Source organism: Hakea prostrata, chromosome 6, assembly GCF_041222555.1.
Source record: "Hakea prostrata isolate BN-2017 chromosome 6, UWA_Hpros_2, whole genome shotgun sequence".
In the NCBI taxonomy this organism is placed as follows: Eukaryota; Viridiplantae; Streptophyta; class Magnoliopsida; order Proteales; family Proteaceae; genus Hakea; species Hakea prostrata.
Window position 1 is genome coordinate 19,357,592 of NC_142605.1, and position 24,314 is coordinate 19,381,905.

General features: G+C 33.9%; 2 protein-coding genes across 2 annotated transcripts; one reads left to right on the plus strand and one right to left on the minus strand.

The window, feature by feature from the left end:
• Nucleotides 1-17,816: 17,816 nt before the first annotated feature.
• Nucleotides 17,817-19,545, plus strand: LOC149012468 (protein ASPARTIC PROTEASE IN GUARD CELL 1-like). The gene has a single exon (XM_089159768.1). It carries the CDS (start codon nt 17,887-17,889, stop codon nt 19,351-19,353), a length of 1,467 nt encoding a protein of 488 aa, XP_089015894.1. The 5' UTR covers nt 17,817-17,886; the 3' UTR covers nt 19,354-19,545.
• A 3,286-nt stretch (nt 19,546-22,831) lies between these two features.
• On the minus strand, nt 22,832-24,061 carry LOC149012469 (F-box protein CPR1-like). The gene has a single exon (XM_089157617.1). It carries the CDS (start codon nt 24,059-24,061, stop codon nt 22,832-22,834), a length of 1,230 nt encoding a protein of 409 aa, XP_089013743.1.
• Between the last annotated feature and the right edge of the window lie 253 nt (nt 24,062-24,314).

Below are 24,314 nucleotides of genomic sequence, written 5' to 3' on the forward strand. Positions count from 1 at the left end.
AAAGCAGATGAGAACTCAAGAATGAGATGATGAGAGAGAGGGTTGGACTAAAATTTACTTGCACCCCGGTCGTGGTACGAAGTGGTAACCATACCCTAGAACACTCGGATGTTGAGATGATAAGAGTAGACCCTCCCATAGAGGATTGGTACTAATTTTATGTGTGATACAACAGTTAGAGACTAGCATCTTGATATGCATCTTTCTATAGCATTCTAGAGCTACAATATTTCACACATAATGGATGTGCTTCTGTTTCTCTCACGGTTTTGGTGGGAATCACTTCATGAAAATCTCTTCTTTTAGATAATGGTATAGGTATCGAGCTAATGAGGGTACCGGAGGTATCTCCGTCCATTGAGGAGGTAATATGGAGGCTGAAGAACCATTTGTGATGTTACATGATGCTGTATCGTTCCTACACTTGCTCTTATGGCTCACACATTTCTTAGAGGGGTTTGGGTTCTGTATTCATTTGTTGTTATGATATGTGATGTTATTAACTGTCATACTTTCAAATAATAATATTATACGTGACGTTATTAACTTTCATACTTTGAAATAGTAATAATTTGGATGATCGTATTAACTTTCTACAATATGATATAACTTCTAGATTGGTTAAATTATTCTGGAATATGATATTGGAATAATAATCACCTTATCTCTTTTAATTCATTGTATGATATCATAAATGTGTGTGATTATTGTACTGCATCTGTTTGTCCACCAGGGAATTTGTGATAGGGGACTAGGGGTTTTTCCAACTACTTTAGGGTTTCAAAAATATTACATACCCTAAATTAACAAGAAAGATTTAGTCCATTGTTTGATCTATTTTACTGTTTCAATTTTGCCATTTCATCAAATCATCTTTCCACTTCTATCGCTCATGAAATGAACAAATGATTGGTCAAATTTGTGATCAAAGTGTTTTGTCTTCTTCTTCTTCTTCATGATGCCCATCTGAAAAGAATAAAAAATTCCTTCCTTGTATGGATGTTAAATTTTAAGCAGTTCCCTTATTCATTATAGAAATGGAAGATAAATTCTCTCCATAAGATAAAAGATTTAGGTAGAATAGAATATTACAATAAGACAACTAATTAAAATTCAAGATATTTATAATAATACAAGATCTTTTGGAGTATTGGTATGTGTGGGAAGGTTTTCAGTTTTATTCAGTCTGTTATATATGAAAATGGAGAAAATATGTATACCTCATGCAGATGCTTTGGACATGTAGCAGCAATATGCTCGAAAAAAAAAATCTAAGAATTTTGTGGTGGAGAGTTTACTAGATCGGAAGAAAACAACGTAGGACAATGTGCAGAGGGATGAGTTCTCTTCGAATAAAACTTCAGATTTTTCTGTGAGGTTTTGAATCCCTGAGTAACAAAATAAGCTACAACTAAAGACATGTGATTTTTTTTTCCGATAACACTAAAGAAATGTGATTGAACCATTATACACAATGCACTCATAATTTCTTTTTCAAGAAAAAGAAACTAAACTTTAGAAGCTATTAAAAAAGAAATGCAGCAGCCTCGACTTGAAGTGCATGAAACATATCTGTTACCATATCAGCATAATATCATCTACAACTTCGTAGGCAGAGGGAGGTATCAGTCGAATAATAGAAGTTAACTCCTATAGGTGTTTCTAGGTATAACATATTTGCTTCTGTAAATCAGATGACAAAAGGGAGAAGTTTCTGTTATGAATGTGATTTTCAGTAATAATATCGGATCCCTAATACAGTATTTATAGTCAAACTACAAAGGTAAGATATCATCACCTCATAGTTCATCATTGGCCTTTCCTTTTGCCATTTGGTACTTGGGTTGGAGTTCAAGAAGGTAGCTTGTAGCCAAAGATGCATGAACTGCAGCACCATAAGGAAATGCATCTTCATTGACTGTGTAATAAGGTGAGTGCGCATTTGCACCACTTTCTGGAACTGCTCATGCAAATCTTCACTGTTTACAGTTACTGGGTAGAAGGGCTTTTTGTCTTCATGGAAATCAACATTTGCACTGCACCTATGTACTGCAGCTCCTTCCTTGATAACCTGTGTCACTTGCATTTTATAAGCATTAGTCATCCATGATCATGATCACCTCTTTAAGATCATCTGATCAGAAACCAGATGTTGCAAGCTAGCAATCACAGATAAGCTGAAAGTACCATAGATTTCATTTCAATAAACTGCAACTAATGGCTTTCGTGTATACCTGCTGGTAGAGCTGTTCTCCTCTGGTCATCAGATATCGCCTCCGACGGACTCTTTGTATCAATGAAGGAAGACAAAGTTATGAATCCTACAAGCAGGAAATCTGAATACCATCAACAAAAATGACAAGTGAAGACTACAACTTATACTTTAACAGTTTTCTTCTCAAGAGAGCACACCAATGTAGAAACTGGAACCAAGATCAAAGCATGCTTGGAGATCCATTGACGGATGTAGCAGAGGAGTGGTTTGTACTATTCAGCTAGCCAGTTTGGAAACATTTCAGCTCTTTGATCCTAAATGTCGACAAAAAGGGGGAAGGGAGCAAGGGAGAAATTAAAAATAAATAAATGAAAGAGAATGTTTGAAAAATCTATCTTCACCTCCACATTTTTAACACAGAACACAACAATTGTATCACTAGTGCAAACTGTTCGGAGAAGGAAATATCATTTGCTCATTCTTATAGAAACTATTGTTACAAGTTGAATCTATAGCACAAATGACCAAAAACTTATATTTCTATTGCTGACACAAATACACAATAATTGTATCACAGTGCAAATTGTTGGGAGAAGGAAATATCATTAAGTCAAAATTTCTGTCTAAGTTTCCTCCATCAAGTTCCTTCCATATATATATCCACCTCTTGAACCTGAAAAATGGAAGTCTACTATTAGTCATGGATATTGATAAAAGTGTAGTTATTCATACTGAAAGCATTAGTAATTGATCCATTAGTATTTCAAAATTGAAAAATGAAAGTCTACTACCAAGTACACATTGAAATTAAACATTCACAACCCTTACTTGCCTCACCATAAACAACAGATGTCCTGCTGGGCTTAAAAACTACAAAATACATAATAATCAAGTCACAAAACCTATGTGTGAAACTAATTATGCATGAATTTATTACTTCCACACTTCACAACTTTATTTTTGTTGGGTAAACGCTTGACAACGTGGAAATAAATAATAATAGTCTATTTTGTCATCTTTCACTCACAAAAGTATATTAATAGTGATGTTAATAGTGATAACTATAAAAACCAAAAACCGTATGTAATTTTATAATAGTTACAACGATTTGATCTAGGTAGTGGTTTGGTCTACCTGTTTTTCTGAAAAAAATTTTAAAATTATTTTTTTTTTTAGGTTTTTTTTTGTTTTTTTTTTTAAAAGGTTTTTTTTATTTTAAAAAAAAAATTTTTTTTTTTTTGTTTTTTTTTTTTTTTTTTTTTTTTTAAAAAAAAAAATATATATTTATTAATTTTTTTATAAAAAAAAATATTTTTTTTTTTTTTTTTTTTTTTTTAAATTTAATTTTTTTTTTTAAAAAAAAAAATATTTTTTTTTTTTTTTTTTTTTTTTTTTTTTTTTTTTTTTAATATATAATATATTATAAAAATAAAGAGAAAATATATTAGATACAAAGAAGAAAGACAAGATGAGTTCAAATCAGAACTAATTCATTTAGTTGAGTGCATTACATATTTATAGTAGAAGGAGCATCTACTCTGATATGGAAATACAATATATGATTCTTGCACACAATAACATATTCTTGATATGGAAACATAGATTGCCGCCCAAGATAGAAGGTGCATAGAATGGAAATATTGACTGCCAATATTGTGTAATGAGATGGTTGTGATCTTCACCATTATTGCATCCTGAGGTAATTGAGATCTTCAATTGGAAGTACAATCTCTTTGGGGTAATGGACATCCATAATAAATATTATTTATAACACTCCCCCTTGGATGTCCATCAATAGATAATGTACCTCGTTAAAACCTTACTAAGAAAAACCCTGTGGGAAAAAAATCTTAGTGAAGGAAAAAGAGTATACATATCTAAATAATACGTATTGGTAGCCGCCTCATTAAAAACCTTACCGGGAAAACCAGTGGGACAAAACCTTGGTTAAGGGAAAAAGAGTGCAAGACGTATTTTACTCCCCCTGATGATAACATCATTGAGTATCTTTGAATACGTACATTCCATTATCATATACCAACTTCTCAACATTTGAAGTAGGCAACGCTTCAATAAATAAACCTGTCAAGTTATCACTTGAACGAATTCAATGAACATATACACCATTTCATTGAAGATCAAGAGTGAAGAAGAATTTCGGTGAAATATGCTTCGTTCTATCTTCTTTGATGTATCATCCCTTCAATTGAGCTTTGCATGCAGCATAATCTTCATATAATATTGTTGAAATTCCCTTCTTCTAGTAGAAGATTGCATGCTTCATGAATGTGTTGTATCATTGATCTTAACCAAATATAAAATAGCTAACATTCACTTGAAAATAAATAGCATGTTTGAGATCTAGTTTTATGTAGATCAGATAAATATCCTGCATTTGCAAAATTAGTAAGTTGATATCCACATTCATAAAATTAATATCATGTCAATAATTTCTCGAATATACTGAAATATATGTTTTATAACATTTCAGTGTCTTCGTATTGGAGAATAAATAAATCTTGTTAATACACTTATAGAAAATGCTACATCCGATTGTGTATTATCAGCAAGATACATTAATGCCCCAATAGCACTAAGATATGGTACTTCAGGACCAAGAAATTCTCTCTTGTTTTCTTGGGGTCGAAATGAATCTTTCTATATATTGAGCGATCTCACAACCATTGGGGTACTCAATGGATGTATTTTATCTAGATAAAATCTCTTCAAAATATTCTCTATATAAGTTGATTGATGAACAAATATTTCATTCGTCAAATGCTCAATTTACAAATCAAGACAAATCATTGTCTTTCCAAGATTTTCATTTCAACTTTCTTAAAATAATCTATTGCTTTTGGAAACTCTTCAGGAGTTTCGATGATATTTAAATCATCATCATATATACTTACTAAAATTAGATCCATATCCTTTAATAAAGGCACAATAATAAATTGGATCATTTTTATGCTTTTCATTTAGTAAATATCCACTAAGGAGATTACCATATATGCCTTGATAATCTTTGAAGCCTTATTGAGCAAACTTCCTAGGAATTTTTATATGCTTCAGTCATTTTGAATCCTTCAGGGATTTTCATATATATTTCACACTCGAGTGAGCCATATAAATAGGCTGTAATAATATCCATTAGACGCATGTCAAAATTTTCATATCTTGCCAGGATTAATAAGATATCCGAAGGTGATTGCATCCACCACAAGAGAACATGTTTCCATGTAATAAATGCCAGGCATCTGCGAAAATTCTTGTGCCATAATTCATGCTTTATATATCACGATTTCATTATTTTTCTCATTTCATTTTTCAGAAAACTCAATTGTACCCCACCGGCTTTATACCTTCGGATGTTGGACTACGGGTCCAAAAACTTTAATTTTCAAGCGAATTCAATTCGCTTGAATTGCGTCTCTACATTTTGGCCAATCATTTCTTGATTTATATTCATCAACAAATTTATATTCAAGATCCTCGTCTTGATGTATTATTTCAACAATAACATAATATGCAAAAATGTTGTCGACAACTTTATCTTTTCGGTTCCATCTTTTTCCCGCAATGACATAACTAATCGAGATCTCTTCATTATTTTCGTGTACTTCGAACCTCTTCGGGGTTTTATAGAAAGTTATATCTTCAGGATCTTCATAATCAATTGTCTCCATATTATGACCATCTTGATCATTTGATCCTTTCCTTTTCTAGGATTTTATCCTTGGAACCGATTGATCTTCCACATTTTAAACGTGGTTTAATTTCATTTGCACTGATAGATTGTCCTGCTGGGACATCAATTCTAATTGGAGCATTTACAGCTGGAATATGAGATTTAGTAACTCTTAGCAAGTCAGCAAATCTGGCAGTTGATTTATAATATTTATTGCATTATCCTTTGAACTTCAAGTTCACAGTGCTCAGTGCGAGGATCTAATGAGATAATGATAATGCATACAATCAATCTCTTTTTCCAACTGTTTATTCTCTCCCCCTCATGTTGGAAAAACTAATTCACAAAAAAACCAACAAAGCATTAAATAAATCTCCTATCATTGGCAATATATTGCATTATATAAGGAGATTTATATCCAACATATATTCCCAACTTTATTTGGGAACTCATCTTTGTGCTATTGTGGTGGAGCAATTAGAACATAAGCCGCACATCCAAAAATTTTAAGATGAGAAATATTTGGCTTCTGACCATAAGCCAATTGTAATAGGGAGAATTTATGACAACCTTTTGGCCCGATGCGTACAAATGATGCTTTGTTCTCATAACCAATGGTTTAGCTATTAATTGGAGACATTTAATAAATGATTTTGCTAAACCATTTTGGATATAAACATAAACAACAAGGCTATTCAACCGTGATCTCGGTTGTTATATAATAATCATAAAGCCCGAGATGTAAATTCACCAAACATTATCAAGACAAACTGTCTTTATCTTATAATTCATAAATTATGCTCTTAATCTCATTATTTGAGCAAACAATCTCGCAAACACCAAATTGCGAGTTCATAATGAACATACATGTGACCACTTTATAGATGCATCTATTAAAATCATATATTATTTGAATGGTCCACATGATGGGTGAATGGGCCCATACATTTCACCCTCTATACGTTTCAAAAACGTAGAATGTTCAATCTCAACTTTAGCTGGTGAATATTTAATAATAAATATTTCTTGAGAACAAACAATACAAGAAAATTCACTTAATTGAAGAATCTCTCCGGTTCTTCAATGGATGACAATTGAATTTTCAATAATTTTTCGCATCATACTTGATCCGGTATGGTCCAACCGGTCATGCCAAATAATAAAATTATTGGAATCAATGTTCATTTGATTTACCCAAGCATGTGTTTCAACCATGCGATATTCGTGTAGTACAAATTGGGAGAAATATCTAATAACTTTGTATAGATATTTACTTATACCATTATTTGTAGTCTCAATCTCGATAATAATTTTGGCAAATAGCTTTGAAACTTAATAAGTTTCTTTGAGACTTACTACAAAATAATGAATTATTTATAACCAATTTTATCTCCCAGATAATAATAGATTAGCTCTTCCGGAGCTTCCAATCAATGTTGTACTACCGATTTTATATGAACATTGGCTTCCGTATCATCAAATAAGAGAAATATGTATATTTTTCTCTCAGTATAATATGCGTCACAGCATATAAGAGAATATTCACATTCTTCATCAAAATGAAACAAAATATATTAAAAGATATATAGAAAGTCAATAAAAAAAATTTATAGAAGAAAAAGATTAAATTTAAGATAAACTAACATATGAGATGAGATTTGAAGAGAAAAGAATTACATAATCAAATCTTCAACTATTATCTTCAAAGAAGTTTGCAGCATCTAGATATGTAGTACATGTGAGGCCATCAAAATCATTCCTTTTATAGGCAAAAATTGCTCAAGTATCATGATTTTGGAAAATCTAATTTATCTCCACATTATTTTTATTTCTTTAATTAAGGCTTGACAAAGCTTAATTAAATATTGTGGAGTATGACAGATACATGTCTAATGGCTTTCATACCACATTGGTAACAAATATTATCTTCACTCCTTGAATTGTTATATTGAGAATCCTTATTATTCTCTTATTTATTTCCATAATAATGACGGTAATTATTCCGTCTTTTGCCTCATCCTCTTCCACAGTCATGACCATAATTTTAATTTTGCCTTCTTTCAGGCATATCATGAATTGTTGCATTCACTTCAGGGAATGGAACAGAACCAATAAGACGAGCTTCATGACTTTTCATTAATAGTCCATTATTTTACTCAGCCACAAATAGGCATGATATCATTCAGAGTATTTCTTAAAACTCCTTTTACAATATTACTATTGTAACAACAAATCTGAAACTTGAAAATTTGCTGGGATATTTTCATGAATAATATTTTCTCCTTATAATTTCAAAAGAGAATTAATTTCAAAAACTACAAAACTGTATTTATTTACAGTTTCAAATCTTGCAACTTCATGTGCATCCGTAGAATCGTATTTATTTACGCTTTCAAATCTTGCAACTTCATGTGCATCCAACCGTATTCATTTACGGTTTCAAATCTTGCAACTTCATGTGCAATCGTATTCATACGGTTCAAATCTCAACCGGCCGCAACCATCATCAACCGTACTTATTTACAGTTTCAAATCTTGCAACTTCATGTGCATCTGTAAACTGTATTCATTTACAATTTCAAATCTTGCAACTTCAGGTGCATTTAACAATATTTGTGGTGCAAAGCTAGCAACCACTATATACAATAAATAAAACCACAATCGTTAAAGCAACATAATATCTTATTATTTGATTGATTCTTAGATTCAATAAAACACATACCTTTGTATCATGATGCACTTACATTTCATGATGGACAAGGTAAACTCCATTGTTTACAAAAACGGCGAGGAGGCGATCATCTTTTCACTTTGGAATAGAAAACATAATGATACATAGTCATTGTCTTTCTTCTCAAAACGCAATACTTCGAGCGGAATCGTGCTGATAACGTGTTATAAAATAAAGAGAAAATATATTAGATACAAAGAAGAAAGACAAGATGAGTTCAAATCAGAACTAATTCATTTAGTTGAGTGCATTACATATTTATAGTAGAAGGAGCATCTACTCTGATATGGAAATACAATATATGATTCTTGCACACAATAACATATTCTTGATATGGAAACATAGATTGCCGCCCAAGATAGAAGGTGCATAGAATGGAAATATTGACTGCCAATATTGTGTAATGAGATGGTTGTGATCTTCACCAATATTGCATCCTGAGGTAATTGAGATCTTCAATTGGAAGTACAATCTCTTTGGGGTAATGGACATCCATAATAAATATTATTTATAACACTCCCCCTTGGATGTCCATCAATAGATAATGTACCTCGTTAAAACCTTACTAAGAAAAACCCTGTGGGAAAAAAATCTTAGTGAAGGAAAAAGAGTATACATATCTAAATAATACGTATTGGTAGCTGCCTCATTAAAAACCTTACCAGGAAAACCCAGTGGGACAAAACCTTGGTTAGGGAAAAGAGTGCAGACGTATTTTACTCCCCCTGATGATAACATCATTGAGTATCTTTGAATACGTACATTCCATTATCGTATACCAACTTCTCAACATTTGAAGTAGGCAACGCCTCAATAAATAAACCTGTCAAGTTATCACTTGAACGAATTCAATGAACATATATTTCACCATTTCATTGAAGATCAAGAGTGAAGAAGAATTTCGGTGAAATATGCTTCGTTCTATCTTCTTTGATGTATCATCCCTTCAATTGAGCTTTGCATGCAGCATAATCTTCATATAATATTGTTGAAATTCCTTCTTCTAGTAGAAGACTGCATGCTTCATGAATGTATTGTATCATTGATCTTAACCAAATATAAAATAGCTAACATTCACTTGAAAATAAATAGCATGTTTGAGATCTAGTTTTATGTAGATCGGATAAATATCCCGCATCCGCAAAACTAGTAAGTTGATATCCACATTCATAAAATTAATATCATGTCAATAATTTCTCGAATATACTGAAATATATGTTTTATAACATTTCAGTGTCTTCGTATTGGAGAATAAATAAATCTTGTTAATACACTTATAGAAAATGCTACATCCGATTGTGTATTATCAAGCAAGATACATTAATGCCCCAATAGCACTAAGATATGGTACTTGAGGACCAAGAAATTCTTCACTTTGTTTTCTTGGGGTCGAAATGAATCTTTCTTTATATTGAGCGATCTCACAACCATTGGGGTACTCAATGGATGTATTTTATCTAGATAAAATCTCTTCAAAATATTCTCTATATAAGTTGATTGATGAACAAATATTTCATTCGTCAAATGCTCAATTTATAAATCAAGACAAAACATTGTCTTTTCAAGATTTTCATTTCAACTTTCTTAAAATAATCTACTACTTTTGGAAACTCTTCAGAGTTTCGATGATATTTAAATCATCATCATATATACTTACTAAAATTAGATCCATATCCTTTAATAAAAGCACAATAATAAATTGGATCATTTTTATGCTTTTCATTTAGTAAATATCCACTAAGGAGATTACCATATATGCCTTGATAATCTTTGAAGCATTATTGAACAAACTTCCTAGGAATTTTTATATGCTTCAGTCATTTTGAATCCTTCAGGGATTTTCATATATATTTCACACTTGAGTGAGCCATATAAATAGGCTGTAATAATATCCATTAGACGCATGTCAAAATTTTCATATACTCGCGCATTAATAAGATATCTGAAGGTGATTGCATCCACCACAAGAGAACATGTTTCCATGTAATCAATGCCAGGCATCTGCGAAAATTCTTGTGCCATAATTCATACTTTATATATCACGATTTCATTATTTTTCTCATTTCATTTTTTGGGAAAACTCAATTGTACCCCATCGGCTTTATACCTTCGGATGTTGGACTATAGGTCCAAAAACTTTAATTTTCAAGCAAATTCAATCCGCTTGAATTGCGTCTCTACATTTTGGCCAATCATTTCTTGATTTATATTCATCAACAAATTTATATTCAAGATCCTCGTCTTGATGTATTATTTCAACAATAACATAATATGCAAAAATGTTGTCGACAACTTTATCTTTTCGGTTCCATCTTTTTCCGCAATGACATAACTAATCGAGATCTCTTCATTATTTTCAGGTACTGAACCTCTTTCGGGGTTTTATAGAAAGTTATGTCTTCAGGATCTTCATAATCAATTGTCTCCATATTATGACCATCTTGATCATTTGCTCCTTTCCTTTTCTAGGATTTTATCCTTGGAACCGATTGATCTTCCACGTTTTAAACGTGGTTTAATTTCATTTGCTACCGATAGATTGTCCTGTTGGGACATCAATTCTAATTGGAGCATTTGACTTGGAATATGAGATTTAGTAACTCTTAGCAAGTCAAACAATCTGCAGTTGATTTATAATATTTATTGCATTATCCTTTGAACTTCAAGTTCACGTGTCCGAGGATCTAATGAGATAATGATAATGCATACAATCAATCTCTTTTTCCAACTGTTTATTCTCTCCCCCTCATGTTGGAAAAACTAATTCATCAAAATATACCAGTATTGCATTAAATAAATCTCCTATCCTTAGCAATATATTGAATTATATAAGGAGATTTATATCCAACATATATTCCCAACTTTATTTTGGGACTCATCTTTGTTCGTTGTGGTGGAGCAATTGGAACGTAAGCCGTACATCCAAAAATTTTAAGATGAGAAATATTTGGCTTCTGACCATAAGCCAATTGTAATAGGGAGAATTTATGACAACATTTTGGCCTGATGCGTACAAATGATGCTTTGTTCTCATAAACAATGGTTTAGCAATTAATTGGAGACAATTAATAAATAATTTTACCAAACCATTTTGGATATAAACATGAGTAACAAGCTATTCAACTGTGATCTCAGTTGTTATACAATAATCATAAAGCCTGAGATGTAAATTCACCAGCATTATCAAGATAAACTGTCTTTATCTTATAATTCATAAATTATGCTCTTAATCTCATTATTTGAGCAAACAATCTCGCAAACATCAAATTGCGAGTTCATAATGAACATACATGTGACCACTTTATAGATGCATCTATTAAAATCATATATTATTTGAATGATCCACATGATGGGTGAATGGGCCCATACATTTCACCCTCTATACGTTTCAAAAACGTAGAATGTTCAATCTCAACTTTAGCTGGTGAATATTTAATAATAAATATTTCTTGAGAACAAACAATACAAGAAAATTCACTTAATTGAAGAATCTTCTGGTTCTTCAATGGATGACAATTGAATTTTCAATAATTTTTTTGCATCATACTTGATCCGGTATGGTCCAACCGGTCATGCCAAATAATAAAATTATTGGAATCAATGTTCATTTGATTTACCCAAGCATGTGTTTCAACCATGCGATATTCGTGTAGTACAAATTGGGAGAAATATCTAATAACTTTGTATAGATATTTACTTATACCATTATTTGTAGTCTCAATCTGATAATAATTTTGGCAAATAGCTTTGAAACTTAATAAGTTTCTTTGAGACTTACTACAAAATAATGAATTATTTATAACCAATTTTATCTCCCAGATAATAATAGATTAGCTCTTCCGGAGCTTCCAATCAATGTTGTACTACCGATTTTATATGAACATTGGCTTCCGTATCATCAAATAAGAGAAATATGTATATTTTTCTCTCAGTATAATATGCGTCACAGCATATAAGAGAATATTCACATTCTTCATCAAAATGAAACAAAATATATTAAAAGATATATAGAAAGTCAATAAAAAAAAATTTATAGAAGAAAAAGATTAAATTTAAGATAAACTAACATATGAGATGAGATTTGAAGAGAAAAGAATTACATAATCAAATCTTCAACTATTATCTTCAAAGAAGTTTGCAGCATCTAGATATGTAGTACATGTGAGGCCATCAAAATCATTCCTTTTATAGGCAAAAATTGCTCAAGTATCATGATTTTGGAAAATCTAATTTATCTCCACATTATTTTTATTTCTTTAATTAAGGCTTGACAAAGCTTAATTAAATATTGTGGAGTATGATAGATACATGTCTAATAGCTTTCATACCAAATCGGTAAAAAATATTATCTTCACTTCTTGAATTGTTATATTGAGAATCCTTATTATTCTCTTATTTACTTCCATAATAATGACGGTAATTATTCCGTCTTTTGCCTCATCCTCTTCTACAGTCATGACCATAATTTTAATTTTGCCTTCTTTCGGCATATTATGAATTGTTGCATTCACTTGAGGGAATGGAGTAAAACTAATAAGATGAGCTTCATGACTTTTCATTAATAGTCCATTATTTTACTCAGCCCTAAATAGGCATGATATCATTCGAGTATTTCTTAAAACTCCTTTTACAATATTACTATTGTAACAACAAATCTGAAACTTGAAAATTTGTGGGATATTTTCATGAATAATATTTTCTCCTTATAATTCCAAAAGAGAATTAATTTCAAATACTACGAACGTATTTATTTGATTTCAAATCTTGCGTTCAAATCTTGCAACTTCATGTGCATCTCGAGAATCGTATTTATTTCCAGTTTCAAATCTTGCAACTTCATGTGCATCTCAGAATCGTATTTATTTACGTTTCAAATCTTGCAACTTCATGTGCATCTCAGAATCTGTATTCATTTACAGTTTCAAATCTTTCAACTTCATGTGCATCTGTAGAACTATATTCATTTACAATTTCAAATCTTGGAACTTCAGATGCATTTAACAATCTTTGTGGTGCAAAGCTAGCAGCCACTATATACAATAAATAAAACCACAATCATTAAAGCAACATAATATCTTATTATTTGATTGATTCTTATATTCAATAAAACACATACCTTTTATCATGATGCACTTACATTTCAAGATGGACAAGGTAAACTCCATTGTTTACAAAAACGTGCTAGGAGATCGATCATTATTTTCACTTTGGAATAGAAAACATAATGATACATTCTGCTGTCTACCTCCTTCCTGAACACAATTTGAAATCGATCGATTTTTAGAGGTTTGATTCGGTTCGATTCTTAATAGGCTGGTTCAATTCAGTATCAAATTTGATATTTTTAGGGCCTGTTTGGTCACTTGAGTCTCCAAATTTCAAAATCTAGAGATTTCAAATTTATGGAGTTATAAAATTAACTATTTGTTAGCCTGAATCTTTGTAATGAAATTTGTAGATTCATCTTAAAAAAGACATCTATGGAGTCATAGTTCTAATGTTTAGATTTTTTATTTTTAATAATGTCTAAGGTTCATTCTCAGTGGCGAGAGCCAAGTTGGGATTGGAGGAGGCCATGTCCACCGGATTTTTTGAAATTTTATACATCCCTATATTTATTTATTTTTCCTTATTCTCTCACTTTACATGTAAAATACTATTATTTAGCCCCCTCCAAAAATTAAAAATAAAAATTTAAGACAAAGATGATGGGTACAAATGTAATTCTTTTTTTTAATCATTATCTAATAATTATCATTAAACCCCTAGTTTTAAAGAATAAAATGTTAAATTCTAATTAAAAAACTAACTCACAATTTCTCCTTATATATTCTCTCTTATTTTCATTTCTATTTATTTTTTCATGAATCTCCTCTTTTATTTCTATTTTTTTTCTTTTTCTCAGACGTCTCAGAAAATATTGGAGTAGTTAACTGACATTGGAATTTTCCTAAATCTTCGCCACGTTGGAATTCCTAAAGAATTTATTTTTCTCTCTCACTCACGATTTTATAGTATTCTTTTCATAAAGCATAATTTTATTTTTTATTTTAATTCGTTGTTCTTTCTTTCTCCTATAATTTTGATTCTACTAATGACAATTTAAATCTTATTAGAATACATTGATTTTATCAATTCTAATCATAATAATTAATTATTTTTTAATCCTTAAACTTTCTCCTAAAATTTCGTTTCCTACGAATGAAAATTTAAATATTGTTTAAAATTTCAGCTATCAATTTTATCATATCTAATTGTAATCATTTAATTTTATTTTTGAATCCGTAAACTTTCTCATAAAGTTTTGATTCCTATTAATAACAATTTAAATTTTATTAGTTGGATGTTTAAATTTCTGCCATTAACATTATTATATCTAATCATAATCATTGATTTTTTATAATTAATTTATGATAAACTGTGTTTATCCCATATATAGTTAATAGACTTCATATCTATCTTTTTTTCCTATAATTTCTCCAAAATTTTCTTTTTCACCTTTTTGTTTCATGATTTTTTTAAAGTTTTTTTCCCACAATTTTATCCCTACTTTATTTTAATATATTTTTTATAATTTACTTATAATTTTGTGTTATCTATATTTTCGTCCTCTTATTAATTTACCTAAATTTTTATTGTAAACCCCACATCAGAATATAATAAAATACTTTGAGATGGGACCCACAGTAACCCCACGACCTCTCAACAGATAAGTATGGATCTTATCACTCTACCAACCTTGACTTTAAGTACATAGCTTACCACTCTACCAATCCTCAACTTTTAGTGTTTTTATAGTAGGTGTGAAATCTCTGGATTTTCACCTCATACCTATCCATAAATTTACAGATTCACGTTTTTAGTGTAAAAATGTGAATCTCTAGATTTCATGAATTTATTGATTCACACAACCAGACGGATATAAATCTCCTATTTGTGAATCCAAAGATTTGAAATTTCTAGATTTATATAACCAAATAGGCCTTTAATACGTATGGATAACAAATTGAAACTGATCCGAAACCATTCTCTCACATTGGTTGTTGTTTTGAACTCTTCGTCCCTCTTATGAAATGGATGAAAAATCAAACCAAAACTAATCAAACCAACGGGCCGATTTACACCAGGGCAAGATTGACTTCGACATGAATAGCTAAAAAGGGAGGTACTTTTTTTTTTTTTTTCTTTTTTTGGGTGAAACAAGTTTCATTCCAGAGGACTGGAAGAAAACAAGGAGAAGAAATGTACTCATTATCATGAACTAGCATAACAGGAAAACAAATGGTCTGAAAAATGCAAAATGTTATATAAGATGTAAAGTGAAAGTACAAGAGGGTAAATAAAAGCAGAGAAAAGAAGAAAAAGGAAGTGAGATTCAACTTAAAGTAAAATGTCATAGGGAATGGTAAAATCTAAACAGATGTGGGAAAAGCATAGACACAAAATTCAAAGATTCAAGACATAAAATCAACCATTTGCCTTTGAACATGGAGAACATTCACAAATCCCACTGTCCCCACCTGCTTATATATTAGATTTAAAATTATATGAAAAGAAAGAGAGGAAGAGTAAAGTTCCTTATGAGATGAAATGAAATGAAATTTTAGAATTCAATTGCTCCCTTACCTGCCGGCCAATCTAACTTCCTTTGTGGAATTGAGCAACTTGCTTAACTAAAAAGATCACTAGAGACCTCCATTAGTTGCAGGTCTTCAGTTTAGATTTAATTAATTCTGTGTCAAAATCTGAAAAGGAAATCTTGTTATTTTAATGGGTGAAATACATTTGTTAATATTATCCTTGTCAATTAAATCGGCAAGAGAACTTTAATCTTAATAAAGAACAATAAATTTCAATTAAGATGCTTAGGACTCAAGTCTAACCAAATTGAAGGAACCCATAATTGCATTAATAAAAATAAAACACTTTTGAAAAGAAAAAGAGAAGAAAATTTCGTAAATTGAATATTTTAGCAGTTAAGGAAGGACTTTCCTTTGCAGCTCAGCAAAGATTTTTGCATTGTGAGGTGGAGTCAGATTGCCTTCAGCTAATCAATCTTCTCCATTGATCCACAGAGTGTCCCGCCCTTGGAAATTCAAGAGATAGTTGAGGAGATACAGTTTCTCTCAAGGGATTTCACAGTAAACAATTTTCGTCACACCAGTAGGGATGCTAATAGAATAGCTCATTTCCTAGCACAGCGTGCACTGTCCTTAACAGGCAGGACAGTTTGGCAGTTATCTGAATCTTGGCTTCTGGATATTTGTAATCAAGATGCCTTGTGTAACCCGTGCTTTTCTATCCATTAATGTCTGACTTACCAAAAAAAAAAAATTTAGGTATCTGACTCTGACCCAATCATCACAAATAAAAAGGTGAATAGAAGATAATGACTCTCAAAAGATGTATGTCGGTAAAGCTCAAATGAAAATTCTATGTAACAGTCATACGACTAACTATGATGTATGATATAAAGTCTTGGGTTGTTAGAAAAATATCTTCAATGTACCAGAAATGAAGATATTCAGATAGATAAGTAAACTCAATATAACAAAAATGAAGATGCTCAAATAGATAGATAACAAAATTAGAAAGGGAAAGTAACAAATGATCATATTAGAGTTGGTCTCTAAGCAATTGATAAATTATGAGAAAATCAATTGAAGTAGCATGACGTCATTCAACGGAGGCCCTTAAATGGTCTCTAAGGTTTCATTTCAATTTCAATTTTAATTTCCATTCCCATCAAATGTATCTGAAATTTTTTACCGTTTATTCTATGGGTCCCAATTTTCAACCATCACACCAAAAACAACGACCATTTAATCAAGTGGTCAAAATGATATAAATCAAAACGTAGAAAGAAACAAGAACATTAATAAAGCTCACGTCCAAGTGATGAACCCTCGAAATTTGAGGAAATGCAAAGCAAGATATTTAATTCTTGACTCAGAAGATCCAACCGTGAATCCTACCCATGAACCCCTGCTTCCCTGCGAGTTAGGTTCCACGCCCTTTTCTCGCTTAATGCTTCTTCTGCTTTTTATTCTTCTCTCATCAGCCATTCTGACGTGACGCAATGTAAATTCTCTCACACTCACTCTCTCTACTCTCTTTTACTTCTTTCTCTCTCTCTCTCTCTCTCTCCCACTCTTTATAGTATAAATAAATTCCCTACTCAAGAGCTCTGACAGTCCTCGTCTCTCTCTCTCTCTCTACCCCTTCTTTCAGTCTCTGTGCAAGCAAGCAACAATGGCGGAAAAAAGGGTTCTTCTTTGTTTTTTCTGTGCTCTCTTCTTCTCGTCTGCTCTTTCTCGAAGTTTACCAACTGGGTACGAAAGCTCCATCCTCGACGTTTCTGCTTCGGTTCAGAAAACCCTAGATGTGCTTTCATTTGACCCTGAAGCTGAAACCCTTCAAGAGCTTCAGAGCACCACCACAACCTCATCGTCACCTTCGTTAACTCTGCAACTCCACTCACGGGATGCGATTCGCAAATCTACCCACAAAGACTACAAAAGCCTACTGTTAGCACGACTCGCGCGCGACTCAGCCCGAGTCAAATCACTCAACGCGAAGGTGGATCTGGCTGTTCGAGGCATTAAGAAATCGGATCTGAAGCCGATGGACACAGATGGGTATGAATCTAAAGTAGAAGATCTAACAGATCCGATCATCTCCGGAATGAGTCAGGGAAGTGGTGAGTACTTCTCCCGAGTTGGAATCGGCCGACCAGCTAAGTCTCAGTACCTGGTCATAGACACCGGCAGCGATGTGAACTGGATGCAATGTCAACCTTGCAGTGACTGTTACGACCAGGCCGATCCGATATTCGAGCCCTCAGCCTCGTCTTCTTACGCTTCTCTCGGCTGCGACGCCCAACAATGCAGATCGCTCGACGTTTCGGCGTGTCGTAACGGGTCTTGCCTATACCAGGTTTCTTACGGTGATGGGTCTTTCACGGTCGGCGATTTCGTTTCCGAGTCGTTGACGCTCGGAAACTCGGGTTCCGTCGACAACATCGCTCTCGGCTGCGGCCACGACAATGAAGGTCTGTTCGTTGGAGCTTCTGGGTTACTCGGACTCGGTGGTGGATCGCTCTCGTTTCCGAGTCAGATCAAGGCGAAATCGCTCTCCTACTGCCTCGTCGACCGTGACTCCAGCTCTTCTTCCACTCTCGATTTCGACTCGCCGCAACCTGCCGACGCCGTTACAGCTCCGTTACTCCGTAACCGCCAGATGGACACGTTCTACTACGTGGGCTTAAGCGGCGTCAGTGTCGGTAACCAGCTGCTATCGATTCCACCGTCGTCGTTTGCCATGGACGAAGCTGGTAACGGAGGAGTAATCGTCGACTCGGGAACCGCGGTGACTCGGTTACAAACCGATGTTTACAACTCACTCCGAGACGCTTTTGTTAAGGGAACGTCCGGTTTACCGTCTACAAACGGTGTAGCGTTGTTTGACACTTGTTACGATCTATCGTCGAAGAAGACCGTTGAAGTACCAACGGTTGCCTTCCATTTCCCCGGTGGAAAATCGCTGCCGTTACCGGCGAAAAACTACTTGGTGCCGGTGGACTCCTCCGGAACGTTCTGCTTTGCTTTTGCACCGACATCGTCGGCGATGTCGATACTTGGGAACATACAGCAGCAAGGGACACGTGTCGGTTTCGACTTTCCAAGCTCATCTGTTTTTTTCTCGCCCAATAAGTGTTAGTAAATACTGTACGGTAAACAAAAGTGTGGTAAAATGCTTGAATTACTGTGTTTTTCACCGTTGGGGAGTAGGAGAAATCACTAGCTTTTTTTTTTTTTAAGCATCACCGTCAGATTTTGTAATGCGGATGATCTGGCCGAGTGATCGGAGTGTGTGGCCCAGTTTAACTTTATGCGACAATTATTACATTCAGTGGTATGTATAGTAAATTGTTGAAAGTTTTAGGGGTGTATTGCTTCTGGATAAATTTATACGTCAAATCTGTGAAAGATGATATTCTTTTTGGACGTCTGGCACGCATGACACGTGGCGTAGTGTCTTGTCTTGGTTTTTTAAGTTTTTGGAATTTTGTGCCTTTTTCGTTAGTGGATGCCAGTGGGTGGTGGGCCTGGTGGGTGCTTTTTGTTGGAAGAGGAAGAGGCGGGAGATTGGGGTGATGGATCACATGCATGCAGAAGCGCACGTAGGGCCACGTGTATCTTAATGGCTCAACGATCTCTTATCTACTTCCCGTGGTGGACGACAGAAAGCAATAAAATCTCTTCATGATTTGATAAGAGCCTTAACTACCCACCAGTTACGAAGAATTTCTATTTTTCTTTTTATGAAAAAAAAAATAGATTAATATTACTTACGGTAGCTAAGAATTTCCTATTTGTAGGGGAAAAAGAAATGCCCAATAAAAATATTTCGAGATTTTTAGTTATTTAATAAAAAGATAATTTATTTGAAAAGGATGCACAAATTACACAGATCAAAGAAGTCACGGAGGCGAGAGATGTCGACACTTGCAATAGACATTGCCGTCCAGGTCAGGGTATGGGTTACATATTAGATGGCGGTTGGTTCTGCGTTTCCTAGAATTAGATTCCTGGGAATAATGAAATTAGAAAAAAAAGTTGTGTTTGGTTCAAAGTTAAGTCGGAATCTAGGTTCAGCTAGGATCCTCTTTAACACTAAAATTTAGGATCACTTGAAAACCACCTCTTGAGGTGGTTTTTAAATAGACTCACCCTTTGAAACCCACGTATAAATACGGGTTGGGAATCCTCGTGAATCACATTTTCTCGTTCACGAAATTTCTTCCGTCTCAGCTAGGGTTCTCGTTCCTCTCTTCCATCGTAGCTACTAATCTCGCTCCTCTCTTCCATCGCAGCTAGGGTTCTCGTTCCTCTCTCTCATCGCAGCTATTGATCTCGCTCCTCTCTTCCATCGCAGCTAGGGTTCTCGTTCCTCTCTTCCATCGCAGCTACGGATCTCGCTCCTCTCTTCCATCGCAGCTAGGGTTCTCGTTCCTCTCTCTCATCGCAGCTACTGATCTCGCTCCTCTCTTCCATTGCAGCTAGGGTTCTCGTTCCTCTCTTCCATCGCGGCGTACGGATCTCGCTCCTCTCTTCCATCGCAGCTAGGGTTCTCGTTCCTCTCTCTCATCGAGCCTACTCGATCTCGCTCCTCTCTTCCATTGCAGCTAGGGTTCTCGTTCCTCTCTTCCATCGCAGCTACGGATCTCGCTCCTCTCTTCCATCGCAGCTAGGGTTCTCGCTCATCTCTTTTCCTTTGTGGATTAAAACTTAAGAAAAAAACCATTTTAATGCCGAGATGATCAAATACCTTACTAGTGACGTCACTTTCACCAAAACTTACTAACAACCATGGGTTCAACAAGCTTAGGATGAACTCATTAACAATTGTATTAAGTTGGAAGTTGGAACATATAACTGGGTTCTAATAATTTTGATGTTTAATTAATATTTATTCTTGACCAAAAATGTGTCTCAATAATTTCATGGTTGATGTATTGAATTTTGACAAATTATTGTTATGCTATTTGGTTAATCAAATAAAATAACAAACAGATTCACTTTCAGAATCAGGGTAACCAAATGCTAATTCAGACAGATTCACTTTCAGAATCAGGGTAACCAAATGCTAAGTTTGACAGATTCACTTTCAGAATCAGGGTAACCAAACACGATTTTTTTTAGGAATATGACTCTACAGAACCTACTTCCACAAACTCATGATTTCCTAGAAACATGATTCTGAACCCGATTCAACAGAATTGCGGAACCAAATGCCATACATTTGGGGAGAACTACTAATAAGAATCGGGACAATTCAAGATTTCACATCAATTGGATAAAGTTGCTTATATTTTGTCGATTTAAGAATTTTTCTGTGACATATTTCAAGTGTAATTGTTACATATAATTTAAATATAAAATGTGACTAATTTATCGAAAACTTGTCTCTAACATTGATCAATCTCTACAGATCAATTATCCCAAGCCGTAGTGAAATTATACATTTTTTTTGGGTTTGGGAGTAGATAATTTGGTGGGTAAATGATCATACTTGGTTTCAGAACTTTAAGGAAAGCTTGGGATTAGGAGTTGATAATTTGGCAGGTAAACGGTCATATATAGCTGGCTTTGAAACTAATTTAAACCTAAAATTGTACCAATCATAAAGATCAATGATCTATAGACATAACAGGGATGTGTGGAGAGATAGAAGTTTGAAATCAAGATCTTTTTGGTGTTACTATCTTCACATAAAATATGGCTACTAGTGTGCTAGTTGCATATCCCCATTTTAAGATTACATTGACTAATTAGGTTGAGTTGGTAATTTTAGCATTGAAATCTTCTTTGCTCTGAACAAAAAGGGTCCAAGCATGCTCTTGATCTAATTCGCACACAGCACCTTACAAAAGAGAATTAGCTTATAGAACAAAACAAATGGTGTGGTCTCCAGCAAATCCTAGTGTACCGTATAGACTCTACAATAAATCAATAAATTTAGTCTTTCTACAAAAAAACAATAGGTAAAATTATTTGGTGTTAATCCCTTCTTGTTATTTTCTAACTCTACCATTTAATTTATCGCTCACCCACTTAAGAGAAACCAGAGTCTCCACAAAACCATCAAAGGAGTTCACAGAAGGAGGGCAATAGTTGTCGTGAAGCACAGTTTTTCATTTTTGTCTTCGTCATCTTTTGTCTCTCTGGGTTGAACAACATTGTCCCTGTTTTATCCGTCATTAGTAAAATTGCACGACCATTCTTAAAAAACCCTCTTGAAGATATGAAATATCAGATTTCTTCTAGAAAGTTTGGTCCAGGATTCGCTCACTCCATACTATTTCATCACTCATAAGTCGATCGAAACCTCTATTGGGAGGCCAGTAGATACAGAGAAGCACCCCTCCCAAAATCTAAAGTTTTTTGGTAAAAAAAATTAGAAATCTAGTAATCAACACGTCCCAATAAGTATTTAGATAAAATTAAACAAAACAGTAAATACCTAAAATGCAATTCAACCCATTCCAAATTGGATGAAACAGAACACAATCCACAGGCTCACATAGCATATAGACTATTCGGAAGTTCAACATTCAAAATAATTCTACCAGAAAAATAATTGAGAAAACAAACATAAATAGGCAAAATAGTTGGGTGTTCACCGCTTTCAGCTTTTAAACTATATTTGTATCATCATATCCCCTTCTTGTTGGGGTAGGAACCTTAAGAGAAACTAGGGTCTCCACAAAAGTAGTATACATTAACAAGTTGAAATCGCCACAGCAATTCTTAGTTATTGTTTTCATCTCTTGGGTCTCTAGATTGTACAAAATGGGCGCTGTTGTATTTGTCATCAGTAGAATTTCACGACCATCATTGAAAAATCCTCTCGATGATGCGAATTTTATGTTTATCCCAGGAGAAACTTGAGATTTCATCGTAAATACTTTGGCCCAGGAGTCCCTCACTCCATACTCTTTCATCACCCATAAGTCGATGGAATCCTCCATTGGGAAGCTCGTAGATACAGAGAGGCACCCTCCTAAATGGCCAAGGCAAAGCTTCATATCTGGCTTATAGAAAGGCAACGAAGGCATCTGCTGGAACACCTCTCGGTGTAAATCAAGAGACACTATTACATTGAGGACACTAAAGGGTCTTTGTCCGGCCAGCCAATGAACAGAACCACCCACACAAATAGATGGATCGTGCTCAACAAAGAAAGGAAAAGAATGAGGAATTTTTTTCCACCTATGAGAAGCATCACCAACTGTGTATATCTTGACAGCCATTGCATGCTTGTGATAAGTTATCTGCACCACTTTATATTCCTTGGTTATGGGATTAACGCCCAACCCATTATTTGAAAAAGACTCAGAAGCCTCTAGACCTGGATCTTGTGGAAGTAGAAGGGATTCTCTTGTAGCTGGATTGTATAGTTGTAACCGGTCTATGAACATGTCATCCTTATCCTTTGAATCATCCTTTGTTATTAAGCGTAAGCAAACCAAGCCATCGCATGAAGCTTCGCAAGCAATAAAAATAACTGGAAATCCCCATTCATCAGCAGCAGCGAGTTGTTCCCCTTCCTCTTCTCCTTTCATCTGGGTAGCTGTGCTGTTGGATTCAATCTTTGAGGAGTAAAGACGATTCAAAAATAGTTGAAGGATGAGAGTTGGGTTTCGGTTTTCATTAGTTGATCGTTCGACGTGTTTAGCAATGAAACAAGGATCCGCAAATAAAATTTTCCATTGTTTGGATACACACTTGAATCGCATCAGGGACTTCACCGGTAGTCTTGAAAGGATTTCTTCGATTATTATATCGGTTGTCAGTTCTGACCGAATTTGAATTTCTTCTTCTTCTTCTCTCTTCCTCTTCCTCCTCGAGTACTTTTTCATCATGTCGCTCCTCCTCTAGTAATTTCTAAGCTTTTCTGTGATTGATTATTCTCGATGTTTCTCCTTCCGGCCTCTTGACCTGAACTCAAAGAAAATCTTGCAGAAGATCTCTGCACACCTAAACTCTGGTTGTGTTTTTTTCGTCGGGCGGTGGTGGTAAAGCAACAGTACGTTGTGGGAATCAGGGTTGCGATTTGTATTCAATTCAATAGAGTTTGAGATGAGTTATAAATTTATAATACTTGCAGAGTTTGAG

Excerpts from the sequence above, each read along its gene's own strand:
- LOC149012468 (XM_089159768.1), top strand. The coding sequence starts at position 17,887 with ATGGCGGAAAAAAGGGTTCTTCTTTGTTTTTTCTGTGCTCTCTTCTTC.
- LOC149012469 (XM_089157617.1), bottom strand. The coding sequence starts at position 24,061 with ATGATGAAAAAGTACTCGAGGAGGAAGAGGAAGAGAGAAGAAGAAGAA.